The sequence below is a fragment of the Ixodes scapularis genome, unplaced genomic scaffold (assembly GCF_016920785.2).
Source record: "Ixodes scapularis isolate PalLabHiFi unplaced genomic scaffold, ASM1692078v2 PGA_scaffold3__209_contigs__length_174095766, whole genome shotgun sequence".
NCBI classification, from domain to species: domain Eukaryota; kingdom Metazoa; phylum Arthropoda; class Arachnida; order Ixodida; family Ixodidae; genus Ixodes; species Ixodes scapularis.
In genome coordinates this window covers 104,610,656-104,637,501 of record NW_024609868.1, presented here as the reverse complement: position 1 = coordinate 104,637,501, position 26,846 = coordinate 104,610,656, and the positions used below count along the sequence as shown (strand labels likewise).

The 26,846-nt window shown below is 47.4% G+C and overlaps 1 protein-coding gene across 1 annotated transcript in view; it reads right to left on the bottom strand.

The window, feature by feature from the left end:
* LOC8037931 (zinc finger protein Gfi-1) overlaps positions 1–26,846 on the bottom strand; it is a 123,267-nt gene that overhangs the window by 30,875 nt on the left and 65,546 nt on the right. The window contains exons 3-5 of the mRNA XM_042292818.1: positions 21,125–21,139; positions 19,515–19,831; positions 16,932–17,397 (exon numbers count right to left, since the gene is read on the bottom strand). Coding sequence (XP_042148752.1) covers positions 16,932–17,397; positions 19,515–19,831; positions 21,125–21,139 — 798 coding nt within the window. The remainder of the gene's footprint in view (positions 1–16,931; positions 17,398–19,514; positions 19,832–21,124; positions 21,140–26,846) is intronic.

Genomic DNA, 26,846 nt, shown 5'->3' with positions numbered 1-26,846 from the left:
CGCACGACGTCGACTGTCTTCAAGCAAGCGTGGAGGTGGAGTGTGTGTGCTTCCGACAGCCCGAGTCAAGAGAGGAAAGGAGGAAAAAAAGGGGGGGGGGCAGCAAACAGCCGAGAGCTCGGTTTTAAAATTTGATCAGACGTCCGACGTGCCTTCTGCCTTCTCCCCCGCTTCGGCGCTCCGTCGCTTTCCGTGGCCTGCCGCACGACGGGCAGAAGGAAGTATCGGGGACATTCCGGGAGACAACACGAAGGGGGGGGGGGGGGGGGGGGGGGGGGGGAGGCGCAGGGTTAAGGGAGCATTAAGAATTCAAGGCCCAATTAAGGTCCGGAAAGTTGTTCCCCCTTTCCCCCCAACTTGGCGTACACGCACCGCCCCGAGGGGGACGGCCGGCTGGTTAGTGGCGCCCGCACTGAGGCCCCGGCAAGTTCAAGTTGTGATTCCGGTTCCGGGGCCGTGCAGTGTCATCTACCACGGCGCTTGATTGTATACGAGCTGCGACGTGTCACGGCGTGTCGCATTTACCTCCTTTTAAAAGCGGAACGCCGGTGCGTCGCGTGGGCTCCGCAGGCCCGTGTATTTCACTTTGAGGCGCGGGGAAGGAGTGGGGTCCGTGGCGGCGGTAGTGGTCGTGGTGGTGGTGGGGGTGGGGAGGAAGGGAAGGGGGGGGGGGAGTAAAAAGGGGGTGAAAAAGAGTCCGGCGCCCGAGTTTCCAACCCCTACGCGCACTCATTCCCCCTCCTGCCGCCAGGAGACAGCACTTTGGATGAGGCGCACACAATAATCGCGGCCGGAAGTCATAGAGGCCCCCGCGACCCGTAGCGCACACAAATCCAATTTGGTGGGCCATTTGTCTTGCAGCCTTCACTCCCTCCCTTTCCCCTCTTTTCTTCTCTCCTCCGGCGTACGGCTCGCTCTCCCTTTCCCACTGCGGAGGGGGGTCCTTGCCAGGGTTGTGAAGCGTGGACTGAGAAGAGCTGTTTTGAGCGGGCCGTTTGGGCCCTGTGGCACGCGCGAGCTTCCTGAATCCCGGGCTTTTAGATCCGGTATAAATTATACAGGGAGGGAGAGGGGGGGGGGGGTGTAGAGACGGTTGAGGGGGGGGGGCATTCGCTGGGGTCACAAGTATATGTATAGGCCACAGCCGCGCACCTTGCACGCTGCACAGCACCGCTTTCGCCCGCGCGGCAGCTCGCACGAGGGAAATCGGACGGCGAATTCCGAAGTCCTTCTTTCGACGATTGCGGGGTCAGGTTCTACGTGTGTACATAAAGTGGCTGCACTGTCTCGTTAATATAAACGTCGATTTATTGGTTCGGTATCTGCTTGCCGAAGATCAGCCGTTTTTTCTTTTTTTCTCTTTTTCCCCAGCTATTGGCGAGTAGATGAAACTATAGGGGGCACTTTGTCCGACTTGTTTTCCACAGAGTTCGGTGTTTACACAACATAAGGCCTCTGCACTAGAATTCTTCCGTCATCTTTCTCCACTGAGGTACAGACTGGACGCAAGTTCTGCGTCCGCGTTCGGCTGGGGTTCACGCTCACTAGACTACTTAAAATGTCTGCATGCAACACTGCGCGGGTTGCCTTATGGAACCCCTTTTGGTCCCTAGAGATGGGTGGCATGGTTTCGATTTTAATTGTCCCTTTGACGAAGTAGTGCACCTCAACACTGGATATAAATGAAGTCAGCGCTCGCTTGTGTTGCAACCATTCACCTTCGTGAAGGCCCCCGTTGAAACACAAATCTCTAGCGGCCGTAAAGGTCCGTTCACACTTTTGCAACCGAGTACGACCGATAGAGACCAGACCGGTTTTTAAGCCTCCTGCGACGTCTTAGGACGGGATGCGCTGCAGCGGAACTGATCCTAAGACGTCGCAAGAGTTAAAAACCGGTTTGGTCTTTCTTGGTCGCAAGTGTGTGAACGAGCCTTAAGCCCCTGCCTAGTTTTCAAGCTATTCAGACATTTACAACGAGCGCGTCAGCTACGACTGCGTCCGTTATGACCGGAGCGACCGAAAAGGACCGCTCTGCGCCGCGCGTACACTCTAAAGAAAAAGGGTATCACCTTGCACCCTTTTGTCCCATATAATACACCCCAAAACTTCAATTCGACGTACAGCGCCCTATAGTCGAACAGACGGCACCAAATTTTACCAGGGGCTTGATAACGGTGCGATATAACATATTAAATTGCTAAAGTACGTATCGAAGACCAAAGAAAGAAAACACGGAGCTTTTGCAGTACGGCCAAGAAAACTCCGATAATATTTTTTCTAGTTAATAATACGTACATCAGCTATTTTAATAAGTTGCACCACATGGCTATCAAGCCCCTCGTAAACTTTGGGGCCGCCTGTTCGATCATGGGGCGCTGTACGTCGAATTGAAGTTTTGGGGTGTATTATATGGGACAAGGGGTGTAATAATACACCTTTTTTTCTGAGAGTGTACACGCTCCTGCAACCACTGCAACCAGCGCCGCCGGTCGCAAGCGCGGCGACCGCTTCTCCGTCGCCGTCAGCTGTTTCTGCGGTGCCTCTAAAAAGAAGGGGACGCGCTGCCACTCACTGCGTTACACAAAAAAATCACACAGTCATCTATACCATGATGAAAATAATCCCCGGAGAAGGGAAACAAAGAACAAATACGAATCTTCAAACACAGCTAAGTGATTGGGGCGCGACTGAAAAAATCCGCCTGGTCTAGGTATCGAACCAGGGACCTCTCCATTTTCAGTGGAGCGCTCTACCAACTGAGCTAAAAACGAGTTAGACGTCAGTAGAGCAAACGGGTTTTATCAGCTGCCACAAGTCTAAAACCAACAACGGCGAACGGCTTGCATTTTTAAGGTTATGATTGATATTGCAATTAAATGCAAATTGCTACTGACGCCTCTCCTGACGCTTAACTCTTGCTCTGCTGACGCCTAACTCCTGGTTACCTCAGTTGGTAGATCGCTCCACTGGAAGCCATGGCTATGGCTGCACCTAAGTTCCGTAGACCGATGATAATGGTGATGATGATAATTCGCGGTTATTTCTTTGTGCTGTCTGCTCTGGTTGCGAGCGCCACCAAGCGCCACGCGGTAACAGCCTCTACCGCGCGAATGCAATGGCCCGAGAAGCGCAGCCAGAGCGCGAAAAATCTTGGAGTTCATGTACTAGCGATAGGTAATAAATATACTAGGTTGGCTTGTAACCGCTACTAGCTTCTTGACCTAGTAACCGTTGCTAGCTTGAGCGTTACTATTTACGGTTACTAGGTGTTTAGTAACATATGTGGCAACAAGTTTCTAGCTTTTGCCTACTAAATACTACTAGCCCTTTTTTTAGGGGTGTGGGTTTAGTTCTGAGCTTAGCCGCTAGGTGTACACAGTTGAGTCAGCTCCGGGCCGTCAGCGTCCCCGGCAAAGGACGCGAGCTCGACGAGTGCAGGCATCATTCGAACTTTAGGGGCAGCATACTTGTTATTTACCCCTTTCCAGTAAGCTTCTGCACATTTGTACACCTTCCTTCTCCTGGCCTGGCTTACCGATATCGGCATTTTCAGAGGGCATAAAATCCTCTTTCTGAGACAAACTTTTTTTTTTTTTTTTTTTTGAGTTTCGGTAGTATGAGGCGTTAAAGGGATGCTGAACCGAACATTTCAGTGTCTATAATAAGTGGCGCACGATGTCTCCACGAGCCAGCAGCCGCCAGTGTGCGCGAGCACACGCAACAAAATTGACGTCGTCCTATCCTCCATTCACGCTTAATATGTTCGAATGGGGGATATGATGACGTCAACTTGATTGCGTGTGCTCGCGCGCACCGGCAGTTGCTGGCTCGTGGAGAGATCGTGCACCACTTATTATAGACACTGAAATGTTCGGTTCAGCATCCCTTTAAAAAAAACAATGGAAACCGTTACGACTCTACGGTGGTAGTGTGTGCTGACGAGTGGAGGCACGTTGGGATGCCTTCCATTTGTAGATCGCAGACAACTCCCCAGACAGTGCTCGCATACTCGGAAGATTTCGATCTAAACGAGCATCGTATACCGGCGTGCGGTCGTGTATCACTACTGCGTGGTGCACGTTAAAGACCCCGGACTAGCAGTCCTACTGCAATGGTTAAATTTGCTTATCTATAGTTTGTAACAATCTCGCCATGTTTTGGCAGACTAACCTCTTGCTGTATAAACAACAAACGTCTAATTTGACTTTGACTTTTGACTTTACTCGGAAGAGGTCCATCGTAGCTTCTGTTTCGCTCGCCCGTGAAACAAACTCTATGTATCCCGAGAAAAACAAAGTCCCTGCCCTAGAGCGGAGCGAGGTCCTGTTTTTACAGTACGGGACGGGTACCCCTAGCTCTCCTGTACAATAGGGCGCGTTGACATTAACCGTGCGGAACCTTTTGTGCTATAAACGCAATAGAGGGACGAAAAGAGGGTGCACAAGGAAGGGCGTCTGTTTGTTCCCCCCATCGGACGCAGGTCGGAAAATATTTCTCTAATCGAAGCGTGGAGAGGCTCCGGGATTACGGGACTGCGAAAAGGAAGCAGGATTGTTTTAGGAGAGGAGGGAAAGGAGACGCGCTGCCCCCCGTTATTTATTTTGGGGAGGATTCAGCGCCGTTCGGGTCTCAGGCTACGGGTTTGAGGAAGGCGGGAGAAGCGGCCCTAGGTGTTTGAGGTTGTTAATCACGTCGGAGGCCGAAGAGTGGAATGTCCGGTGGTGCGAGCCTGCTCCGCCCGGCCCTGAATCACTCGACCTCCCTTTGGCCAATAGGTTTGTACGGTCGGATTTAGAAGTGAAGAAGATGCGTCCCTTTCTACCCTCTTCCCCCCATCTATTCTGTGGCCCGTTACTTTTATATACAATTTTAGTGTTACAATCACGCGTTGCGCTTCTTTCGATTCTTCTGTTTTTACGAGTTTAAGTGGGAACGAATGCCAGGATGTGTATATATATATATATATATACATATATATAAATATATATATATATATATATATATATATATATATATATATATATATATATATATATATATATATATATATATATATATATATATATATATATATCGGTGTGGATAGCCGAGGGGGTTTAGAGGGGTGGGAGCTATTGAATGCTGCGGTCTCGGACTGTAGCGTCTTTTTTTTTTTTTTTATTTGTCCGATATTAGGGTTCTTCAGCGTGGGACAAATTGCGCGGAGCGGGTTTTGTTTACGGTTGGTCGTTTCCGCCGGACGCTCGTTGCTATTTCCTCCGACGCTTGCGTCCCGAAAGAGATTGGCAAGTTTCGTTTTGTTTTGCAGGTTACGTTCGTGTATTTGTTAGGCGCATATGTTTTCATGCACTTGCATGAATATATGTAAAATTGTTCATGCGTTAAAAAAAAAAAAAGAAACAAACACTGAGGTCAAACCGGCGACGAAGACCGGATTTATCCTGGCTTTCTGACAGACTAAATTTATCGCCGAAATTTATTCCAGTAAAGCGCTTACAGGCTCAATATAAATTATGGATTGTTTTTCATTCAGTTTTTCTTCGGGTCATTTATACTTCCGTTCATTACAACTTAAACTAGTTTACAAACTAACTAGCGAATTATGGAATTGAAACAAAAAATACCGTGAGAAAAAAAATAAAGATTTACGGACATGGGAAATATTATGCTTCAGTCTATTTTTTTCATTTTTTACTTAATTTTGTTAGTGTGCTTTATCTTTAGTACATAATTGTTTGCCCGATTTTTAAAAAAAAATTTTACACGAAATCTAGAGAAGAAGATAGGCGCAGTTTGCAACAAACTTTACCTGAGTGTTTACTGTGCTTTATGGCCAGTACCATAAAACAAAGGCGTAGTTTGGCAAAGGCTTACTGTGCATATTTATAACGCAAAGATAGCAGGGTCCTTGCTGGGCTATTCACATCTCGAACACTTCACGGCGTTTGCTGGGCTAGAGCCGCGGATTAAGTCTACTTTCGTCTTCTTTTTTTTTTAATCGAAAGGAATTTCCCGCTGACGTGTCTACTAAAACGTGCTGACACTAAAAACGTATTCACAACGTCGTAATGAAAATACAGGGCAGCAAATTAATGGTTGAGGCAAATTTGTAGAGAATAAAGGGGTGATTATTTATGAATGCGATACAATTTATCGTTGCACACCTCCAAATTTAGCGGGAAAACTGAATGGGTGCCTACGTCGCGCAGTAAATATTTCCGCTGCGGGTAAATTCCGCGCTAAAGTTAGCATCGTCCTCTATAGTCCGTCGCAACTCAGGAAGGTAGGGCGTGGGAAAGGAAGGCCGGGGAGGAGGAAGCAGACGGAATGCTGGCAAGGAGAAGGGGAAATCTCTTCCTCTCTCTAATGTTCAAGCTGCTTACTCCTCCCCTGCCTTCCTTTCCTTCGCAATATCTTCCTGAGTGGCAACGGACTATAGGATGACGCTAAATCCTTATCATCTTTGAGATCACTCTAGAGGTCGTCGTCGAAGTCATCCTAGACGTCATTCTTAACGTTGTCCTCTAGGACGTCGTTCTTAACGTCCTTCTCTAAGACGTCCTCAACGTCGTTCTAGGCGCCGTCCTTGGCGTCGTCAAAGACGACATCTAGAACGACCCCTATAGAGGTCGTTCCAGATGTCGTCCTCGAGGTGGTCCTATAGGACCAGCTCGAAGACGTTTAGGATGAGGTCGGGGGTGACGTCCCAGGGGACGACGTTGAAAACGACGTCTAGAATGACCTCCAGGTCGAACTTAAGAACAAACTCCAGGACGACCAGTACGACGGCGTCGAGGACGACGTCAAGGTTGTCAGGTCCTTCAACGGGGTACGGATGTGAAGGAGTGCGTACTGCCGCTCCGCATACGTGTGGCGCAATGGGGTGCAAGCACAGTAAGCTTAAATGGTTTACTGCGATTACCTATTGTGCATTATAAGGCCAGAATATACATAGCTGAAAATCTTAAGTAGTAGCTTAATAATGCTATATCATTGAAAAGCATACAAATCTAAGCTTTTTTTTTAAGCTTGCCCCCACCGGATCAGACCAACTCGTGGCCGAGCCGCGACGAGACGGTGTTGAATGCGGAGCAGCACACAGTGGTGTGAATGGAGTCAGTTCAAACACGTTTGTCGCCAATCATCAATCGTCGTCGGCATAATCACGGTCGCGCGCGCGCTGCTACGTAACGTCGCTATGGGCACGTTTCGAACGTGAGGCACATTTCGAAACTAAGTCGCCCTGGGCCTAGTGACTATTCTCGATGGATTGCGTGCAAGTGCCCTAATTGTGTGCCGGGCAGATTAATCAACGACTGCGTGAACCGTTCATGTGGAGTATCGTAGACAGGCGATTCGGTCAGCGCTATCGATCGAGTGAATGACTGTGTTTGATTGGTCGAAACGTCGAATGATTTATTAATATGTATATTTATTTATTTGAGGTTCAATGACGCTCTAGTGTTTGATCGGCATATATAGCTTCGAGCAGAAGGCGGAGTTGACGGTTTCTTTGGACGGCGTGACACTTCAGGAAGATACAGTTTTCAATTGTCGAAGTCAACGGTTGGAGCGCGGTACCAGTAAAATTACTTCAAGGCTGTTTAAGAATTATGTTAGGAACAATCAAATTGGTGCAAACGTTTTTTGTGATATTGTAAGCAAGAATGAGTGATGATTCGCCAATTTTTAAGTGTCGTCGATAGGCCAAAGTTGTCTTGACCGTTATTGCAGATATAACATTTCCAACACGTAAAACTAAGAAAAACTCCGAGTTCCAGCTCGAAATATCAGGTTAAATAAAAACGTAGAAACACTGAGAGCAAAACAAAATGATAACCAATCAACATTTTTAAGATAGCTCATGAATTAGGTACTGAGACTAGCTGTTGTGCGTTCTACAAATGAGACTCTTGGAATAAATGCAATTACAATTTTACGCGTACAAGTTTCGAAACAATTTATCAACGGCTAGATACGGAAGCTTTATAAAACTAATTAACTTAACTGATTGAATTCGAAAATCCTTACACCAGGAACCTTACATTCATTTTTTTTTTTTATTTCAGGGCAAATGTTGTACTTGTGAGTTTATTCCTTCTTGTGTTGTTCTGCGCGTGTTTGCCGTCCCAATTAAGCAAATGAGAGAGGTGGTAATCTTAACTCAGTTCGATCTAACTGACCAGAAGTTTAACTTAATAAATGAATAGAGGCAAATACAGTGTCGAGTGCTTAAGAGAGCCAGCTCTGTGTAAGGGGCACGCCTGGCTCTGCAAAACATTATTTTCAAAGGTTCCTTTCATACGGGAGTTCGAATAATTTATTGTGGATATGAAATGGGTTGTTCTTTAGTTACAGTGAGACGCTTCGCTGTAGCTATAAGCATCTTGGTTATAAAACTAAATACGCTGAGCATCGTTTCTTGAGAAATAACAACGTAGCTTCCATCCTTTGTTTTCTAAGTGGAAACAAAATTTGATATGAGTATGAAGAAGTCAAAATACTTAGTTTTATGTTTAGACACAAGATGGGCTAAGGTACACAGATCAGTTACCTTCATGTATATGGTGAAAAATGCCCTGAAACTTGGGACAAAAAATGGACAAGACAACACCGTCCCAAATTGTATTGTCCCATTTTTTGTCCGTAATACGAAGTTTTTTTGTTTTTTTTCAGTGTAATCGTTTAGCAGCCCGTATGCGCAGCCCTTATTTCAACCCCCTTGTAGTTTTGTGCATGTAACGTTCGGTTCAGTAAACTATTACCTGCACAAGGATTGGACCGCCCAAAAAAGTTTCTGAACCTAAAAAACAAAAACACAAAAAAAACAGGAAAATTAGTATTGTGAATATGAAACCGTAATAACAGAGAGGGGAAGCAGTAAACAAAACGAGTTTGTGTGGCGTTTTGTATTTCACCTATATCGCACTGTTTTGTTAATTTTATCATCGAAAAAGAAAACAACAACAACAACAACTTCATTTTGCTTCTTAGTATTAAAGGAAGCAACAATCATGACATTATCAATTTATAAGAACATACATTCAACGAACTGCTCGACCATGTTTTCCACAGTTTTAGTGGTAGACCGTCACTCAACTACCGTAAAATATACAGCATGTGCCCATGTCGCAATAAGCGCCAACCCGCTACGTTTCGAGCATTTGGATATAATCAAAGGGAATACTAAGCGCCCTACCCAACAAACCTGTGAGCTGATTGACCTACGTTTACACTTGTGGATCCGCCAGCGAATCCGCCCAGTTTTTGCCGCTTGGATGAAACGCTGGGCGGAAAACGCGGCGGCGAGCCGTATAGGTCCGGGATCTATTTCTGCCGCCGAACGAGACGTTTCGCTGACCGGATGTGACATTCTTGCGCAGCGCGACGCTGCCTACGTCATGACCAACGTTGCTAGACCACTCAGTTGGGAAACTGCCATAGAGACTGCTCTTAAAAAGTGTCCCCGATCTGTCCTCGAGCACCGAGCTAATGGCGAACACAACGCCACCATTTCTCCCGCAGCGGCCACTCTAGGAACTGCACGTGACGTATATTTTGGCTTTAATCGGCCATTTTGGCGCCGAAAAAGATACTGCGGAAGAGGTTACAGGGGTGCCATCCCCGTCCTCCCCGCTGACGCGCCGCGTCTTACTACCGAAATTAAAATGCACCTAGGTCGGGACGCGCTACCTGAAAGCACCGCTGAGGCATGGTTGTATAAAAACAATATTAATTGTGCCACAAAACATTGCATATTAAAGATCGTAAAAACATCACGTGCCCTTCATTTTGTACCAAACTCCAATAAATTGCATACAAAAAGAGATTTTTCCTTTCGTTTTTACGTAAAAACACGCTTTCTAAAAGCTCAAGGTGACCACAGTACAGAGAAATGATAAAGAGTGGCGCTGTTGTCGTATTTAGCTCGGTCTTGGTGGACACCAGCGGCCCAAGTTTCGACGGCGAGTTTTCCAACTGAGTGTTCTAGTAACGTTGGTCATTACTCACGCGTTCTTCCGGGAGCAGCAACGCCCGGGAGAGATAGCCGAGGTGGGAACTCTCGCGCCTTCTCGTCATATTTGACGGGATGTTACGAGAACAGCTGCCGCAGCCGGCGCCGCCGCCGCCGCCGCTCGAAGGAAATAGATGTAAACGCAACCCGCTCGTTGCCGCCGCCGCCGAAGGCGGGTTTCTTCTTAGGTGTAAACGTGCCATTAGGCGCTCGTTTCCGTGTTTCGCGGCGTCGACATCGACGTCAGTGTCGGCGTCGGCGTAACCGCGTCTAATGTAGCGGGAAAATTGACGTCACGTGACCTCAACACCAATCCAATTCCTCGCTAAAATTGACGTCACGGGACCTCAACACGAATTCAATTCCCTGCTAAATTTAGCGGGGAATTGAATTCGCGAGGACAGCGCAACAGAGGGTTGTTGCACTATTTCTCCGCGGGGTGCGGTGCCGTCGGTGCCGAGATGCGATCCGTTTGCAGACCGAAACTTAAAAACCCGTCGAAGTTGTGGTTATTTTTTTAGAAAGCCGTAAAATACCGCGCGTGCCTTCTATCGTTCTCCTATTTGTTGATTTAGTGTTTTCCGATGATGCTCAGCAAGATTGTAATTAATACCATGCTCTAAAACTCAATATTTATAAAATAATTACGCGAAAATATTTAACAACTTAATTATCTGAAACTTTAATAATTATCCTAAATAGGCCCCTGGCCTAGGATCAGAACGACACAAGGCTCTCTCTTTTTTTGTGCGATGCGTAGTCTTCGTAGTATAGAATTTGTGCACTTTTCGTGAAACACCCTATTTATATATATATATATATATATATATATATATATATATACATATATATTTATATATATATATATATATATATATATATATATATATATATATATATATATATATATATATATAGGGTGTTTCACGAAAAGTTGACAAAAATTCAGGCGTGCGGGGTGGGTAGTTTGCGAGTATACGGTGCATGCTACCGCCACGGTGTCCTTGTGCGTGCCGGCTCATTGACTTCACATGTGAGTACCGTAGTTTGGCACTGTTTCTGGGCGCCTCTGTGACCACTTAGTTTGCATTGAACGGTGTCTGCAATAAAAAGTAAAGATCACGAAACAAAATTAAGCATATATTTGTTTTGCTCTCCTTGTTTCCGCAGCACAACTTCTGATTACCTTTTTTCTTTCATTTTATTTTAAAATGCAAATAACGTCGTGTTGAACAGACTTTCTTAACGACTGTAGCCGTCAACTTTTCTGCTTAAGAACCGGGTTGAACCGGTTCGCTTTTCGGTGAAACTGGTAACTGAATCGTTTTACTGGAATTTATCACTGGACTGGAACCCAACCGGAATAATGATCGGTATGACTCCCTGGCTCTAACATTGTCAAACATATTTGAAACTCGCGGTGAAAGCAGAATGCGTAAAAATTTAGATACTATAGATTCGCAGAAAGAAAATGTTCCAAAGCAACCTCATAAATGTCGGCACTATGTCAGTGTGTTTGCTCCTCGTTCAGTGGTTAACAGCGACTAAAACGGACTCGGACACACTCAGACGCAAACACCCCCCCCCCCCCCCCCCCTTTCCGAACTAGATTTAGAACTCTATACCTTGGACGTGTTCCAAAATTTACTCGATCCGACTCCAGGGTAAGGGTTTTGTACCTTGGCGTTCTAAAACCTACCCTTGTCCAGCGTTTTTCAATCTGTGTTGTCACGTGACACGACCCGCCGGGGTAACTCGGATTCATTTGCGTAAGATTTGGAACACAGCCCTTGTTTCAGCTTAGGTCCGAGCGTTGCCGACGTTATGAGCTGAAGGGCCGATTTAACGGCGAAAAAGTCACATCGTCATGCATGCTCGCCGCAATTGAGAGGACCGGCGGTGTTCGCTGTATTTTTGTGCGTGCTCCTCCGCCGGCTCGTCCTATCAAGAGCGAAGAACGCCATGAAGTTGCGTTTTTTGCGCTGTTTGATTGGACCTTCAGATCATAACAACGGCTACGCTCGGACCTAAGCTGAAACCAAGTATAGCAGCGATCTTAGTTGTTAGGGCTGGCTCACACACTTGCAACTGCTTGTACGTTCGAGTGCATTCCGACCACTCCTGATATACTACGACGGGAGAGAACACGGTGGCAAGCGGGAGCCATGTATACGGCGGCCATTTAACTGCATTTCACTAGAGCCAAGGTTTTGCGTTATTTACGACAGCAAATGTACGTGCTCTCTATGAGTAATGGAGGTTTATAACATAGAAAAAAATGTTTTATTTTAAAAACTAAAAAGGAAATAATGATGCGCAAAAAAAAGAGGATATACGGAAACTTGTTGGTTCACACAACTGTGACTGTTTACGACCGATTGCATTACGACCTCTGGTGGTCTCTTACAATGTGAGAACATAATGTCGTCATCTATCGGATAGCCGTGGAACACATGCAGTGTCCGTATATTCCCTCTTTTTTCTACTTTCCGCGCATCATCATTTTATAATTGTCTCGAAAAACTTTTGTCAATCTTATAAAAAAATAATTCTTAAATTTGATTTCGCAAATACCGCAAAACCTTCACTCTAGTGAAGTGCAGCTCCAGGGTCGCCTCATAGATAGCGCCAGCGTGCCACTGTGTTTTCTAGAGCAAAGATTCAAGAGCGGGTCAATCTTAAACGATGGGGAGCGTTTGCATATTTCGTGGCGGACACAATCTGCGGAGAGTGGTCGCAAATGCGCACGCGCTGACTTGTCGCGGGACAAAGAAGAAAGCAGGCGAGAAAGCGGAGAGGCTTGCAGGCGATCCACGCTTTTTCCACCTCCTCGCAGCTCGTATTGCAAACGTGTCCCGTATCGAGAAGTTGGAGACTCTGTGTCATATGTCCTCTCCGGTGTTCTCTCGTCGTAAGAGATCAGAAGGACGCGGTCCTAAGCAAACGCAAGTGTGTGAACGGTAGCTTTCTTGCTGAATCCTCCAGCGGGAAAGCTACACCAGCCTGTCTGTATCTAGCGTAAGCATTCCCGATGTCTCGAGTCATCGTCCTTACCCGCGTTGACGTGGCTGCCAGATTGGCCAGAAGACCAGCCGCGTCGGCAAGAGGACAAACAGGGGAGCGGAAATCCACTAACCGGATTACAAGTCGCAATTTGCGAGCGGTGCCGCGTCCATCCCCACCAGTGTTGCCACTCGGAAAGCCGCAGAGCCAGAAGGCGGGCAAAGATTGGATTTGAGCAGGGCGCCGCTCCTGATTCGGGCCTGTCCCTCAACTTGCCCCGGGGGCGGCTTTAGATTGCGGGGACAGAGACGATGGCCCCCTTTTTTCCCGCCGTCGCTGCCTCGCCCCGCCTAAATTTCAGCTTCGTTTGATATCTTTATTACGTTATTAGGGCGGGAGTCCTCGCGACAGTTCCTCCACCACTGAGTTTTTGATGAGTACTGCACATAGAGATGTGTTAGTTTACGAGATGGCGATTATGTCGGAAGCCACAGCTGTGCCTTGTGTGGGCTATGCATGTGGGATACGCCTGTCTTTTTGGTTTCTTTCTCAATGTTTTTAGTTTGTTCAGTTCAGAAGCTGTGCCCTCGTACCCGATGAGGCAGCACCGCACTTTGTAACCAGATTTAAATATTTTTGTGGCTTAGTGTTGGTTTGAGTAGCCAGTGCTGTCAGCTTCAGGTGAATACCACTTAGCTGGTGAGTGACTGACGGCGTCGCCATTTAATTAGACTGCATGACGGAACCGTTTTTGTAAAAGTACGTTACACAGAGTTTTTTTATTTACGGCTTTACGGGCGGAAATTGCCTCGTATTAATAGCCCCTTGTTATTTTGGCGTCAAATGGTACAGCTAGTTATTTAGTGAAAGAGAGAGTCAAATCTGCTGCTTTTGTTTGGCCTTAGATCTCGCTGGCTAGAAGAAATGCACAAATCAATGCAATGCGGTTAGCCAGTAAGTTGAGAATTTATTTTCGTTCAGGATTAGAACAAAGCCCACCTGCGACACTTGACCGGGTTTGACGGAAAACAAACCTCCGTAATGCTTTCTACTAAAACGGGGCTGGTAACTTACGTGTGCCAATCACTGAGATCTGCACTAAAAAATGCGAGTTTTCTTTCTCACAAAACAAAGAGACAGCCAATCACAGCGATCAATAGAAGGATTTCAGTAAACGACGAAGCGCAGGATACAATTGGATCCGAGAAATGTGATCTGGGCAGGGACGAGGAGAAAGTGAACGTCACGCTCTTTCTGATCTAGTCGGACTCTGTGCTTCGCCATCGGCTGGAATCCTTCTTTTGATCGCCGTGATTGACTGTCTCCCTGTTTCGGAGGAACGCGAACTGACATATCTTCCTTTAGGGTGCAGATGGCAGCGGTTAACTTTTCGAGGGCTTTGCAGGGAAGGTGAACACACGAATAGTTTTTTTGGGAAACACCGCCAATACTTCGTTTCAGCTTAAGATCAGATGCAGTCGATGCTACGAGCACGAGCATCTGGCTCTAAAGGGTGCTTGCACTGCACTAGCGCGCGTGCTTGGCAGGGACGCTGAAATCCCAGAGCTCACGCAACGCAGCATCGGCTGCGTATGGACTTAAGCTTACACCAAGTAACCTGCGGAACAGCCTCCCCTACCTCCACGGAACGTAATCGCTCTAGGATGGCGCCAGGTCCGAGCTCGACGCATTGATTGGACACGAGGACCAGCCGAGCACTAACGAAGCCCTCGTGAACCAATCTATGTTTGCGCTTGACCCCACTGCAATGACGTCAAGATGCTAGTGCACGGACCTTGAATGTTCTAGTTGGCGTTATCTTTGAAATGCACTATTTTACTGAAGTGTACCCTTTCGGCGGTAAAAAACATCCTCTAACCAACCCAGCCAAAAAAAAAAAAACAAAAAAAAACACCACACACACACACACACACATAAAAAAACCCACAATGGTCGCCGAAAAAACACACACGAAAAAACACAAGAGAGGTACTGTGTTTTGGGCTGAAGCAAGGCGCGTTCTGTGTTAGCCATGAGCGCATACGACGGCGCAGATTCGATTAGTCCGTAATCGGATCTGGTGATCGTCTTCGCGTGTGGGACGGCCCAGCGGTCGAACAGCGGACGACGAGATCAATGTCGCGCCCTCGATCGCGTCCTTCTTCAACTATGTCACGTCGTCGTCCGAGCTAATCCCCGGTGTATTATGAAGTGTTGCATGCACGCCTCTGGCGTTTTATTTTAGAGCGCAGCTCTTAGGCGCCCGTTTCCGGCATGAGCGGCGTCGCCGTCGCCGTCGGCGTACCCGCGCGGTGTATTATGGGACGCGTGACGTCACTGATGACGTAATTACTGACGTCATGAATGACGTTATCGGCATCGTCATCGGCATCGTCACTGATGACGTTATCGGCATCCGCATCGTCATCGTCATCGTCACTGATGACGTCATCAGCATCAGCATCGTCATCGTCATCGTCACTGATGACGTCGCTAGTGCTGATGACGTCATCAGTGACGTCACTGGTGACGTCACTGATGATGTTATCGTCATGTGACCTCATGGGGGTCACGTGGCCCGGTGAGGTGACATGACGCTCGGAGGGAGGATTGGCAGACAGGATGAGGAGGTGGGGAGGAGGGAGGAAGGATTTACCTTCCCCTTGGTATCCTTCTCCTCCTCCTCCTCAAGAGCTGCGCTCTAATTCGGCGTTACAGAAAGTTGTAAACGGCTTTCATTTTTCTCTCTGTCTCTCGAAACGGCGGATATGTTAATATTTACTCTGTGCTGAACGTGACGACACAATATTTTTCAAATAGACTGATTTCCACTGGTTGCTTCGCTATGGCGCGGAAGCCCGGATCCCCCAATTCAGAGAGCGAGGGCAAAAAAAAGGGAAATTAAAAAAAAAAGTTTATATCTTACAAGAACGATTCGATGACGTAAGGTAGGAAGGTAGTCGAGCTGGCGGAGAACAAATTTTTTAATGCAGTTGCTATAACGCGTATGACAAGAGATACTAACGAAAGTAGTCACATCTTTGAAGACAGGAATAAAAGCCGTGGCAATGCTGCTTTCCTTGCCTGCTTTGGTATAGTTTAACCTCCTACCGACGTGCGACCATGTAATATTCCATGGAGGTAGGACGCTTCTGGAGGCGACAAGAAGCCATTAGAGGTAAAGCCAGGGGTGTGGCGGAAGACGCGCCCAACAATGGTCAAAACCACGACTACTCCCGAAGGTGACCAAAACAGCTGTGGTTCTGGTCATCGCTGTAGTCGCGTTCCTCCGCACTTCAGGCTTCACCTCTGGTGGCGTCGTGCTGTCTCCAGAAGCATCCTACCTCTATGCATTATTCACTACTGCAAGGATCAAGAGATGGATGCTAATGGCTGTGTCCTTTATCACGGGCGGCAGCTTGTGCCACCCATGGCCTACCACGCACGTAACAAAATCCCTTTTAGTCACCGACATCGTAAGAACGCAGGGCTGGGCTTAGTATGCTCGCCCCTCTTGTTTCCTGATTGGTGATCTGGCGTTCTTAGGGGCTAACGCTAGGATCTCATTGGCTGCGGGACGGTAATAAGATGAGGGTGACTTGCCACGTCCTGCGTTACTGAAGCTCACAGTGACTACATTTTAGCAGTTGCTCTGCAATGACTGCACTGATTATGTTCAGTTTGAATCAGTATGGCCCTACCTCGAAGACAAACCGACCTTTCTCTGTCATGTACCTTTATCGTGTACGAACTAACATGTTATTGTTGGGATGCGCGCCCTTCACCTGGATCCGGTATATGAAATTTAGATACACATATATACTGTATATGAAACTTTCGTTTTTGTTCAATGTCACAATTTTTTGCAGCAATAACTGGACGTAACTAATACGAAAAAATAGACTATACCCACCGGTGTGTATGTAGGTGTGCTTCTTCATGTCAGACTTCTGGTGAAACCTCTTCCCGCAGTACTCGCACGGGTAGGGCCGGGTGTCCGAGTGGATGAGCAGGTGTGTTGACAACGTCGAGGAGCGCTTGAACGTCTTGCCACACTGCTTGCACTCGAAGGTGCGCTCGGACGTGTGGACGGCTCGGTGCTGGCTCAAGCTGACCTCGTGACCGAAGGTCTTGTTGCAGAGCTCGCAGGCGAAGGGCCGCTTGCCGCTATGAGACCTCCTGGCGTGCACCTCGAGTCCGTGGGCCGTGGAGAACATCTTGTCGCACTTGAGGCACGAGTAGACGTCGGACAGCGGGTGATGAAGATGGTGCAGGTGGTGTAGATGATGGTGGTGGTGGTGGGGAGACAGCAGTCCTGCCGAGGCCGCCAGGGCCTGGGGACTTAGTCTCTGGCCGAGCTCCATCTGACCACTGTGACCCTGCAGCGAGTTGGAGAGAACACCTAAAACCGCAGTCGCACTTCTAAACGCAGGAAGTTATCATTTGAGCCCGTTCTCGTTTCGACTTCCTCGTTTGGACTTTCTCAAAAGACACATTCTCAAACCGTTCTTCTCGGTAAGGCCTGCTGCATTTGGTCCGATCTCGTTGCAACCTTCGTGTTTCATCCTCCAAAGAAAAAAAAAAAAGGAATTTTGAGGTATCTGTGTTATGGCTTAATTACCGCATATCCTCGAAAAAGCTTCTTCAAGTTCGCCCCCCTCCGCTCCCCTTTAACTATCCTACACGCACGCGATCACATACACACGCACACGGGATTTGGTCCCGCGGTTTGGCTAATGGTTCCTGGAACACGTCCGTTCTGCTATTGAAACATGCAGCGAAGGTCAGGATCCGCTCCTTGGGTTGTCCGGATGTGATCGCAGATGCCGAGAAATCAAAGACTAAACTGCTCTCTTGTGTTAATACGCGTCTTCGTATGTGCCTCGTTTTCCGGGCAGCGGGAGGGTGCACTAGGGGTGAGCCGATTCCGCCCTTCATACCAAACTAATTTTTTTTCCTTAATTAAAGTTTACTGCGGTACACGCTAGGAGCCGTCGGAGCCAATGCGTCGCTGAGAATCACGTTCCATTAAGTCGTTGTGAGAACGCGATTAAACACAAATAGGCCCAAATGCGAAAAAGACGGTTTGGATGTTTTGAGGAGATTCAAACGGGTATGTTCAAATTATAATGGGGCAAAATGAGAAAGAGCGAACTGGGAACGGTACGTTTTTGAATGTGCCTCAAGACGTCCCGTTTGCATTTTGCCCTTTTTCATTTGCCTAATTCTTGTTTGGACCTCTTCGTTTGAACCATCTCAAAATATCCAAACAGTTTTGTTTTCGCATTTGGGCTTATTGGCATTTTGTCCCGTTAGCACTACGACCAAATGGCACATTGTACGTTTTCATTTTGGATTGCCTCCGACGGCTCGTAACGTCCTCCGCAATCCACTTAAAACAAAAAAAGAATGTGGAAGGGGGAATTGGGGGGGGGGGGGGGGTAGAGGCTACTCTCAGTGCACCCTCCCGTGGCCCGGGAAAAGAGGGGCATACGAAGCCGAGTTTTGACACAAAGAAGCAGTTCGATATTTTATTGCCTGGCGCCTGCGACCACTTCGGACCAATCTAACGGGCGTGTCCAAACCTTCGTTGCATGATTCAAGAGCCAAATGAACGTATTCCAGGAACCATGCGCCAAACCAATGGGACAAATCACGCTTGCGTGTCTGTGTGAGCAGTACGTGTAGGGAAATTGAGAGGGGTGGGTGGGAGGAGGGGAGGGTTTGGAGTACTCAAAGAAGCCTCTTCAGGGACAGGCGGCGACCAAGCCATAAGACTGACACCTCGAGGTGCTCCCATCTTATTTTTTCTTTCTAAGAGGATAAACCGCGAATAATGTAATATAATTAGACCAAATGGGGTGGGCCCAACCGAGAAGGACGTTTTGAGATTGATCGTTTTTCGAAGGTCCAAATTAGAAAGTCAAAACGAGAACAGACCCTATCCCCTGAGGCGTGTCCGTAGGTGATTCTCTCATTATGTCTGCAATGAACACGTATCTTTGCTATGATGTTTGAGCAGTGGAACCGCGACTGTAAGGAAGCTGCCCACCCAAGAACGTTGAGACTTCTCCCCTTCCCGTCATGTCATCCCTTCACCCTTGCCCACCAGCTTCATTAAAACTAGGCTGTAAATTTTTCAGGTGTTTATTAAAAGAAAAGATCGGCGGATATTTTTTCGGTGTTAATTTATATTTAGATATGGCAGTATTTCAGCGATTTGATTTGAACAGAAGCTAAAAAGCAACGATTATTGGTAAAACAGTATCATAAAAGAACGAATAATTCAAGTGTAAGAAAAGAGGGTTTTGCCAAAAACAATTCTAGCTGGAGCATTTCCGAAAAGCGGTGTCTCTTTGGCTTGAGTCAATTTTGTAGTTTTGACACCGATGGCCGTTTATCGGAGTTTCTTTACCTTTTAACTCATTTAGTAATTTTGACACTAACAAAGTCTATCGGTGTTTATCGGTGTTCCTCTCTGCCTGATTGTACTTACCAGAGAAGAAACGAGGCCCCCGTTGCTTGCCTCGCTTGAGGAAGGACTCAGGGAGGCGTTGGAGCACGTGGACTTGGCCCCGGCGGCCGGGGCGGGAGACGAGGCGCCGCGCCCGGAGGACGCCTGTCCGGCCACGCTGGTCGCAGGGTTCGAACCCGGAGGTAGTGGGGCCGGCAAAGGCGGGGGTTCGGGGAACAGCCAGGGCCTCGTGCCCACCCTCAGGTCGCACGTGAGGGCACCGAGCGTGAACGGCCGGAGCTGCAGCGCCGAAAATCCGTGGGCCCCAAACAATTTGCTTGTGTCCGGGTGCTTGCCCCCTGCGTCGAAGCGTCATTCTTTTGTTTAGTTAAAACTGTGACATGTGTATCTTTGGACAGTCGGAATTTATTCAGACTCAGTGAGCATCCGGTGTCTAAGCTGTAGATGGAAAATTTTGACTTGAAACGTTCTTCTGGCTCGTGAGATGGGGTTGCCAGATTTAGTGAAGTCACAAATATATAAACCGCGAAGCTCGACGCTGATTGACTGGCGGAAATGTCGCGTCATCAACGCTGGTTGGCTGATTCCGGTGAGTAAGAATGAATCTGGAAACCCTCAAGGTTTTAAAACCCGACTAGCGCCATTGTCTTGATTCCCGGAATTGCTATCAAGTTTATGTGCCACGAGCTAAGTTATCTGATTAAGAGCGACGTGAGCACAGGCGCCGCGCTCGGCAACGTTCCGGATCAACATCGGAACGTTTCACGTGTAACACAATTTCCTAGCAATTGTTTTCCAGTACAGTACCATTGCTAGATTGGGGTCTTTAACGTGCAGCACGCAGTAGTGGTACACGACCGCACGCCGGTACGATGCTCATTCAGATCGAAACAGACAAGGGCGGGGATTGGGCCCAGTATCCCTGGGTTCTCCAGCGCGTGCTTTTGCTTGATGCTCTCCGTGTTACGCTGCGGTAAGAAACTCGGCCACAGATCTCCATTATTTACATGACAAAAAGATGTAAAGCTCAGTCTCATATACTTTTTTTTTTTACCCGATGGTTTGAGTTGCATATATCAAAGATACCGTGAGAGCGGCAAAGCAGGGGACAAAGAACTACCTGCGGCTTGCATGTTAGAGCGCAGCTCTTAGGCGCCCGTTTCCGGCTTGAGCGGCGTCGCCGTCGCCGTCGGCGTAACCGCGTGGTGTATTAGGGAACGTTTCCCATAATGAGACCACAGGTGACTTTACGTATGACGTCACGAGGTTCACTAGGGTCAGGAGTTACGTCACGAGTGACGTTACAAAGGTCACTAGGGATGTCACGAAGATCCCTCGTGAAGGTCACGACCTTCACAGTGACCTTCACGACGTCTTCATGAGTGACGTCACGAGGGCCATGAAGGTCATTCGTGAAGGTCGCGACCTTCACAATGACCTTAACAAGGCCTTCACGAGCGACCTTCGCGATGGTCACTAGGGCCAGGAGTGATGTTACGAGGGTCACGACGGAGGAGAGAGGGAGGGGTAGGAGGAGGAGAGGAGGAGAAAGGGGGAAGGTGCGGAGGAGGATAGAGGAGAAGAAGGAGGAGCAGAGGGGAAGGAGGAGGGGCATACCCTCCTCTCCGTACCTTTCCCTCCTCCTCCTCCTCAAAAACTGCGCTCTAATTCGGCATTACAGAGAATTGTAAACGTCTTTCATTTTTTACGACGTATTGTAACCACCAATACCTAAAAACCAGAGCATAAAAATATAATCGCCGGCGAGATGGGACTTAATTGTTGGTAATACCTGGTGACACTAGGTGCGTGTTTAGAGCACAAACGAAAAAAGTATCAAAGTACGATAGTGCTAAGTCCTCTATGACACAGATGTTGTTTATTGTACAATCGCAATGCCACAATTTTCAAATTAGAAATCACGAGAAAGATTTACAGTAACGTTCAGTAATGACATACATAGATAGAAGCTAGCACTATCAAAATGTGACGTTCCAATTTTCCTGTTTAAGAATTGAGGTGTAGAAGAAGGCGGATGTTTGTTTTATGGTTGATGAACACAAAACGTTTGATCGATGTACTAATGCGTTTAATTTGTTTTAATTAGTCAGAAGGTGCACCCTTCGTGTGATACCTGACTTGTTTCAAAGACATCTGATGTTTATTATTTTAATGAAAAAAATATAACCAATGTCTTATTTTCGTCACGAGTCGTTAAAGTATCATTCTAACGTTAGAATCACGAGATCGACCGAGGTTGATTGTAGGAACCTAGATGGTGAGATACAAAAAAATAGACTAACATAAAAAGGTGAAAAATGATATACTATAAATGTAGATACTTAAGACTAGCACAGTCGTTTACTTACGCATGCGGAACTCCTTGCTTTAACTGAAATGCATTTGTATTTGTATCAATCGATCAAACTGTCATGTAAAGAATTGCCTTTTATGAGGCACGAAGCAGACGCTAACTTCAGACTCAGCCTTGCAGTCACGCTACGCTGTGTATATTGTGGCTACGTCTTTTTGTTGCGGTTTTTGCTTTTCTTGTTGCTTTCGTGCTTTCGAGGCTTTTGCAACTGGCAAAGTCGTCTGGAACCTTCTCGGAGTCGTCCCTCCTGCCTTTGGAGCTTGAAGTTGTTGCTGTATTTTTTTTTTTTTTGTCATTTCCGTCGTAAAATTGGTGGAGCTCGTAGGTGTTTGGCAGCCGGCCAATTATCTTCGACCTTTACTCGCAATGACATTCTTCGCTGTTTAAGCTACATAAAATTTAGCTTCGGTAAAAATGCCACTGTGCATTAAAAACAACCACAAAGAAGCATGTTTTCGTATTTAATACTAGTTTATGACTGAACTCTACAGTACTTTAAAGGTTTTAAGCAATGTTTGCAAGGGGAAAATGTATCCTAACGAAACAAACTTTGAAGATCGGCCGTTCCTTTTCCATTTTCTGTCTAACTGCGCCCGCTTTCCCCCGGAACACGGTTGTCAAGCAGGCAGAGCACGCTTTACAGAAACCCATCGTCAACCGGTGCTGATGCTGATCCACTGTCGATTGTAATAATATATATTCAACGTAAGTAAAGCGGACAAAAAGAAATGTATATATATATATATATATATGTGTGTGTGTGTGTTTCTGCGTATAGCATCAAAATTTGTTTTTGTTTGGGCTCAAAGTAAACGGTGCGAATGAGGAACGTAGCCAGGGGGGGGGGGGGTGCCATGGGCCCCCCCCCCCCTCCCCCGAAATCCTCCTCTCCCCCCCCCCCCCCCCCCCTTATACAACGTTTTGTCATGGGCGGTCCCCCCTTCCCGAAACAAAATCCTGGCTACGTGCCTGGTGCAAATGTTTGTGCAGCAAGAGGTCGATCTCTTGTGGAGATTTTAACGATACTGGTTCAGTAATGTAAGCCGCGGGGAGCAAATTTAGCCAGCGAAGCGTGACTGATATATAGCCATTTGACAGCTTAAGAAACACAGGGCGTGGTTTATCACGTCTACGTTTCCTGCTTCGTGATTGGTTCAACGGTGTTCTTACGAAATGATGCCGCAAGCTCCCTGGCCATTGAGTGTTAATGAGATGCTCGAAGCTCGCCACGCCACACGTTTCTCAGGCTGTCAGTCACTACACGGCGTGCAAGTTCCACTTTTTCTTGCGCACCACGAGCGTTTGTTTACCCCCTAAACGCGCCCGCGAGCGTTTGTTTCTCCCATGACCTCAAGCAACGAAAGCGCGACCCTGGCTGCCTCGTCATCGCACATTATCTACACGTTCTTCTTGTTGCCCTTCGATCGGCGTGCCCCTCTTTTTTTGACGTTTCGATGCGCCAAATGACGCATTTGAGAGCACTTGCTCGGCGTGTAACCTGAGGTGCAAGACGTGCATAACGCCGCTAGTAATTCCGCTACTCCGAGCCTGTACAACGCTCTCTCATATTGAAACCGGTAAAGGTGGAGGTCGAATACCCTCGGCACCTGCGTTCAGCTGCTCAGCTTTCCCTCTCCCCGCTTCGAGCTGTGCTCCACCGACACACTTGACCCAGGGGTCTCCCTCAGACTTCTTGTACGAATGGAAAACAACAAAACCTACAATCATCATTGATAGGAGGACATCTTGTTGGCCATAAGTGAAACCTCAGGCAAACACACAGACACACGGGTTGCGCATTATTTGGGCGGTGAGACCCGAAGAGCGTACTAAGCGTGGCAACCATTTAGTGCCGGAATCGTAGCACGACTGGTATTGAGGATCGTATGTGTGTTGCATACTGCGCGATACTGCTAAAGCAAGAACGACGTTAACGTTGTTTTCATTTTACTCGTAAAATGTACCAGTGACCGTCGATTTTTACACATTAGGTTAGTGCCCTAGATGACAACCTTCCATGACGCTATAGTCAGCCAGATGGTGCTAACGAGAGGGTGGAAACGAGTTTCCCCGCCTCCAGGTCGAACTTTCTGCCTTCGATAATGCTTCGGTCGCTCGTGACTCTCGAGCGTGCAAGCGCAACCAAAGCACGGTAGAAGGCAAAGAGCGCGAGCTCGAAGCCGGACGTTCGAAAGAGACACCCTTCCGTCCTCATCGTCTCGGTGTCTATAGTAATGTTGGTGACAGCCAGTTCTCTTATTCCAAGATAAAAAAAAAAAAAAGTGAAGATCCAAGGATCGCTTGGTCGCGCTAAAAGTGTGTACGGCGTACGTATCACTCGAATCACGCTTTGTATAAAGCAGCCCGCAACACGGCGATCTTCCCCTCGCACCCCTCCCCCACCAAAATAATAATAAAAAGAAGAAATGTTCAGGAGCGCCACTCCGTGCAGTCACAGAATCCCATGGGCACTTCTTGCAGTGGAGTGAAGCGTAACGGTTTCCCGGAAGGGGAGGAGGGGGGGGGGGGGGGGTGGATGTGCACAGACACGGAAACAAAAGCCGGTGTTGCCTCTCGGTCGCCCACGAACGCAAAGTTGCCCGCGTGGGGGGTTTCGGGCGTCCACGTCGGCGTTAATCACGCGAGTACGCGAGCGGCAACAGGGCGTCCCCTTCACTTGGCCCGGGGATCGCGTGGCGGAGACGTGCAATGAAATTAGCGCGTCACGTGCGTGCGTCTGTGCGCGGGCTCAGCCGCCGGGGAAAGAGAGCCGCTATCGCTTCCAGCGCTGGCTCCCGTGGGATGGGGGAACCGGCGCTGCCGTCTCGCCCTCTCTCGTTTCATACCCGCCATCGTTTTCACTTTGTTCTGTCTTTCCTCTTTCGTTGCATTCTTTTATCGCGGTTCTCGAGAGCACGACCAACCTGTGGGGCGAGTTGTGAAGGTGCTCCGGTCTAGTTGGCCCGCTTATTTTTGATTTTGATTTTTTGTGCGTCAACAAACTTACTCTTACTGCGTATCGGCTGTTCCCAGACATGTAGGGTACTCATCGCAAGTAATAAAATTACTCGTAATCGATTACAGTTTGAAGTTATTTTGTAATAAGGCCACTACATTTATCAAAAAGTAATTACGAGACTAATCTGATCATTTATGGAAGCACTAAGTTTACTGGTAACCGATACTATTTTTCCACCCTCTTCCTAAAGACGCCCTCAGTTTGTACAAATGTCCTTCCAAGGAATTATCGATACAAGCTATAGGAGGATGGTTTACCAACATCGCTTGATTAGGAAGATAAGTAGCTTAGAGTTCGTCAATTATAATCTTATATTGGACGGTAGGAGGCACCCGTTTTAAAATCGACAGAAATATCTGCCATTTTGGCAATCCGAGGGAAATGGAAAAATAAAGTTTACTTTTTCAAGTAACTGCCAGTTACATTTCTTCTCAAGTAATAAAGTAATCTAATTAAATACTTTTTAACAGAGAGTGATTGTAGTTGTTACCAATTACTTTTTTCGAGTAACGTGTACAAGACAGGTTGCTAGTCAACTTCCGGTTTGCTGAGCTTCGTATGTTCCAACGTAGTTCCGCTTCGCGACTGGTATATAAACGTCTGAGTAGTACATTGCCTTTTACAGCAATGACTGCTATCTGATTTTCCCCCACTGGATGATGTTGATGTCGAGATTGTAACGTCACGTAACGTTGTCACTTGACGTCACGGTGTCTCATGGCGGTTAGACTAAATGAGTGTATCACTCTTCGAGAAGACTTTGGCGATGGGACCTCCACGTAAAGTGCAAGACACATAAGTACGAGATACAAAGTGATACAGTAAAACCTAATAAGGTGTCGAGCTGTCGCCGTGACTCTACCGTGAATTCACACATGACTGCTCGTTTCTTTACTTTTCAAGTAGTTTCTACAAACTTAGTGTAGAGAACATTATAATCTTTATAGGCACTAACACAAAATAACGAATTTTTTTTGTTTCTTTTTTTTTTTAGGGGGAGGGGGGGGGGGGTATTTGCAATACGACACCGCTTTTTTATTTTTGGTAATTCTTCTTTTTTGAATATTAAAAGGGAATATTAAATGGTGCGCATAGTGCGCATAGTGTATTCTCACAAACTGGCCCTTAAACGACATGCGCCGTTACGCACGTCGTCCGAGGCATCCAAAAGAGTCTTCGATATTCACCAACGCCGTTCTCAAGCCGCTCCTCATACAACACAAGTTTTAGAATCCCGATTTTTGGATCCCGTTCTCTGTGTTGCATCCACACATTAAAAAAAACATGTTCCTTTTTATTTTTGGCACGAAACAGCTCGTCGTTTTTTGCACCTAACACAGCTGCTGCCATAATCGCGAATCGGTGCTTCACGTACACCTTCCTATTTCTACTCTCGTCTGCTCACACCGAGCCCTGTTGGCGCGAGTGCGGCCTCTAATTGCGTCTGATAGCACTGACATCCATCTCGGCTCCCGGCCGTTCGTATGAAGGCTGGAGTCGGGGAGGGAGTCTCGCTGGTTCCGTCAATCACTGACGTCACGCATATCCTTCCCCGAAAAAAAAAAATCATCCCCCGTGTGAACACACCTTTGAGAAACGCAAAGTGTGAGTTAGATCGAGGGATTTTAACTGTGATCGCTATTCAGCGCCACCATCGCCCAATAGCACTCACTGCCTCGAACACTTTCGTTTCATAAAATACCCTCTAGGCAGGCCGTTTCGAGAGGAGCGAGAAGTAGAATCGAGCGGCCGTGGCTCTTGCATCATCCGCTACGCTCGTGCATAAAGTGAAACCAAGTATAGTTCCTGTGTGCGTGGCTGGTTGATTACTGTCACATTTCAAATCCAAGCTGCGTCCTCGTCATAACTTCTTGTCGCACCCCTCGTCTCGGGCACACACGGTGACGAGTGAACCCAGGTGCTACGTTCGAGAGTGGCGGTCTTTCAGCACCCGACGGGA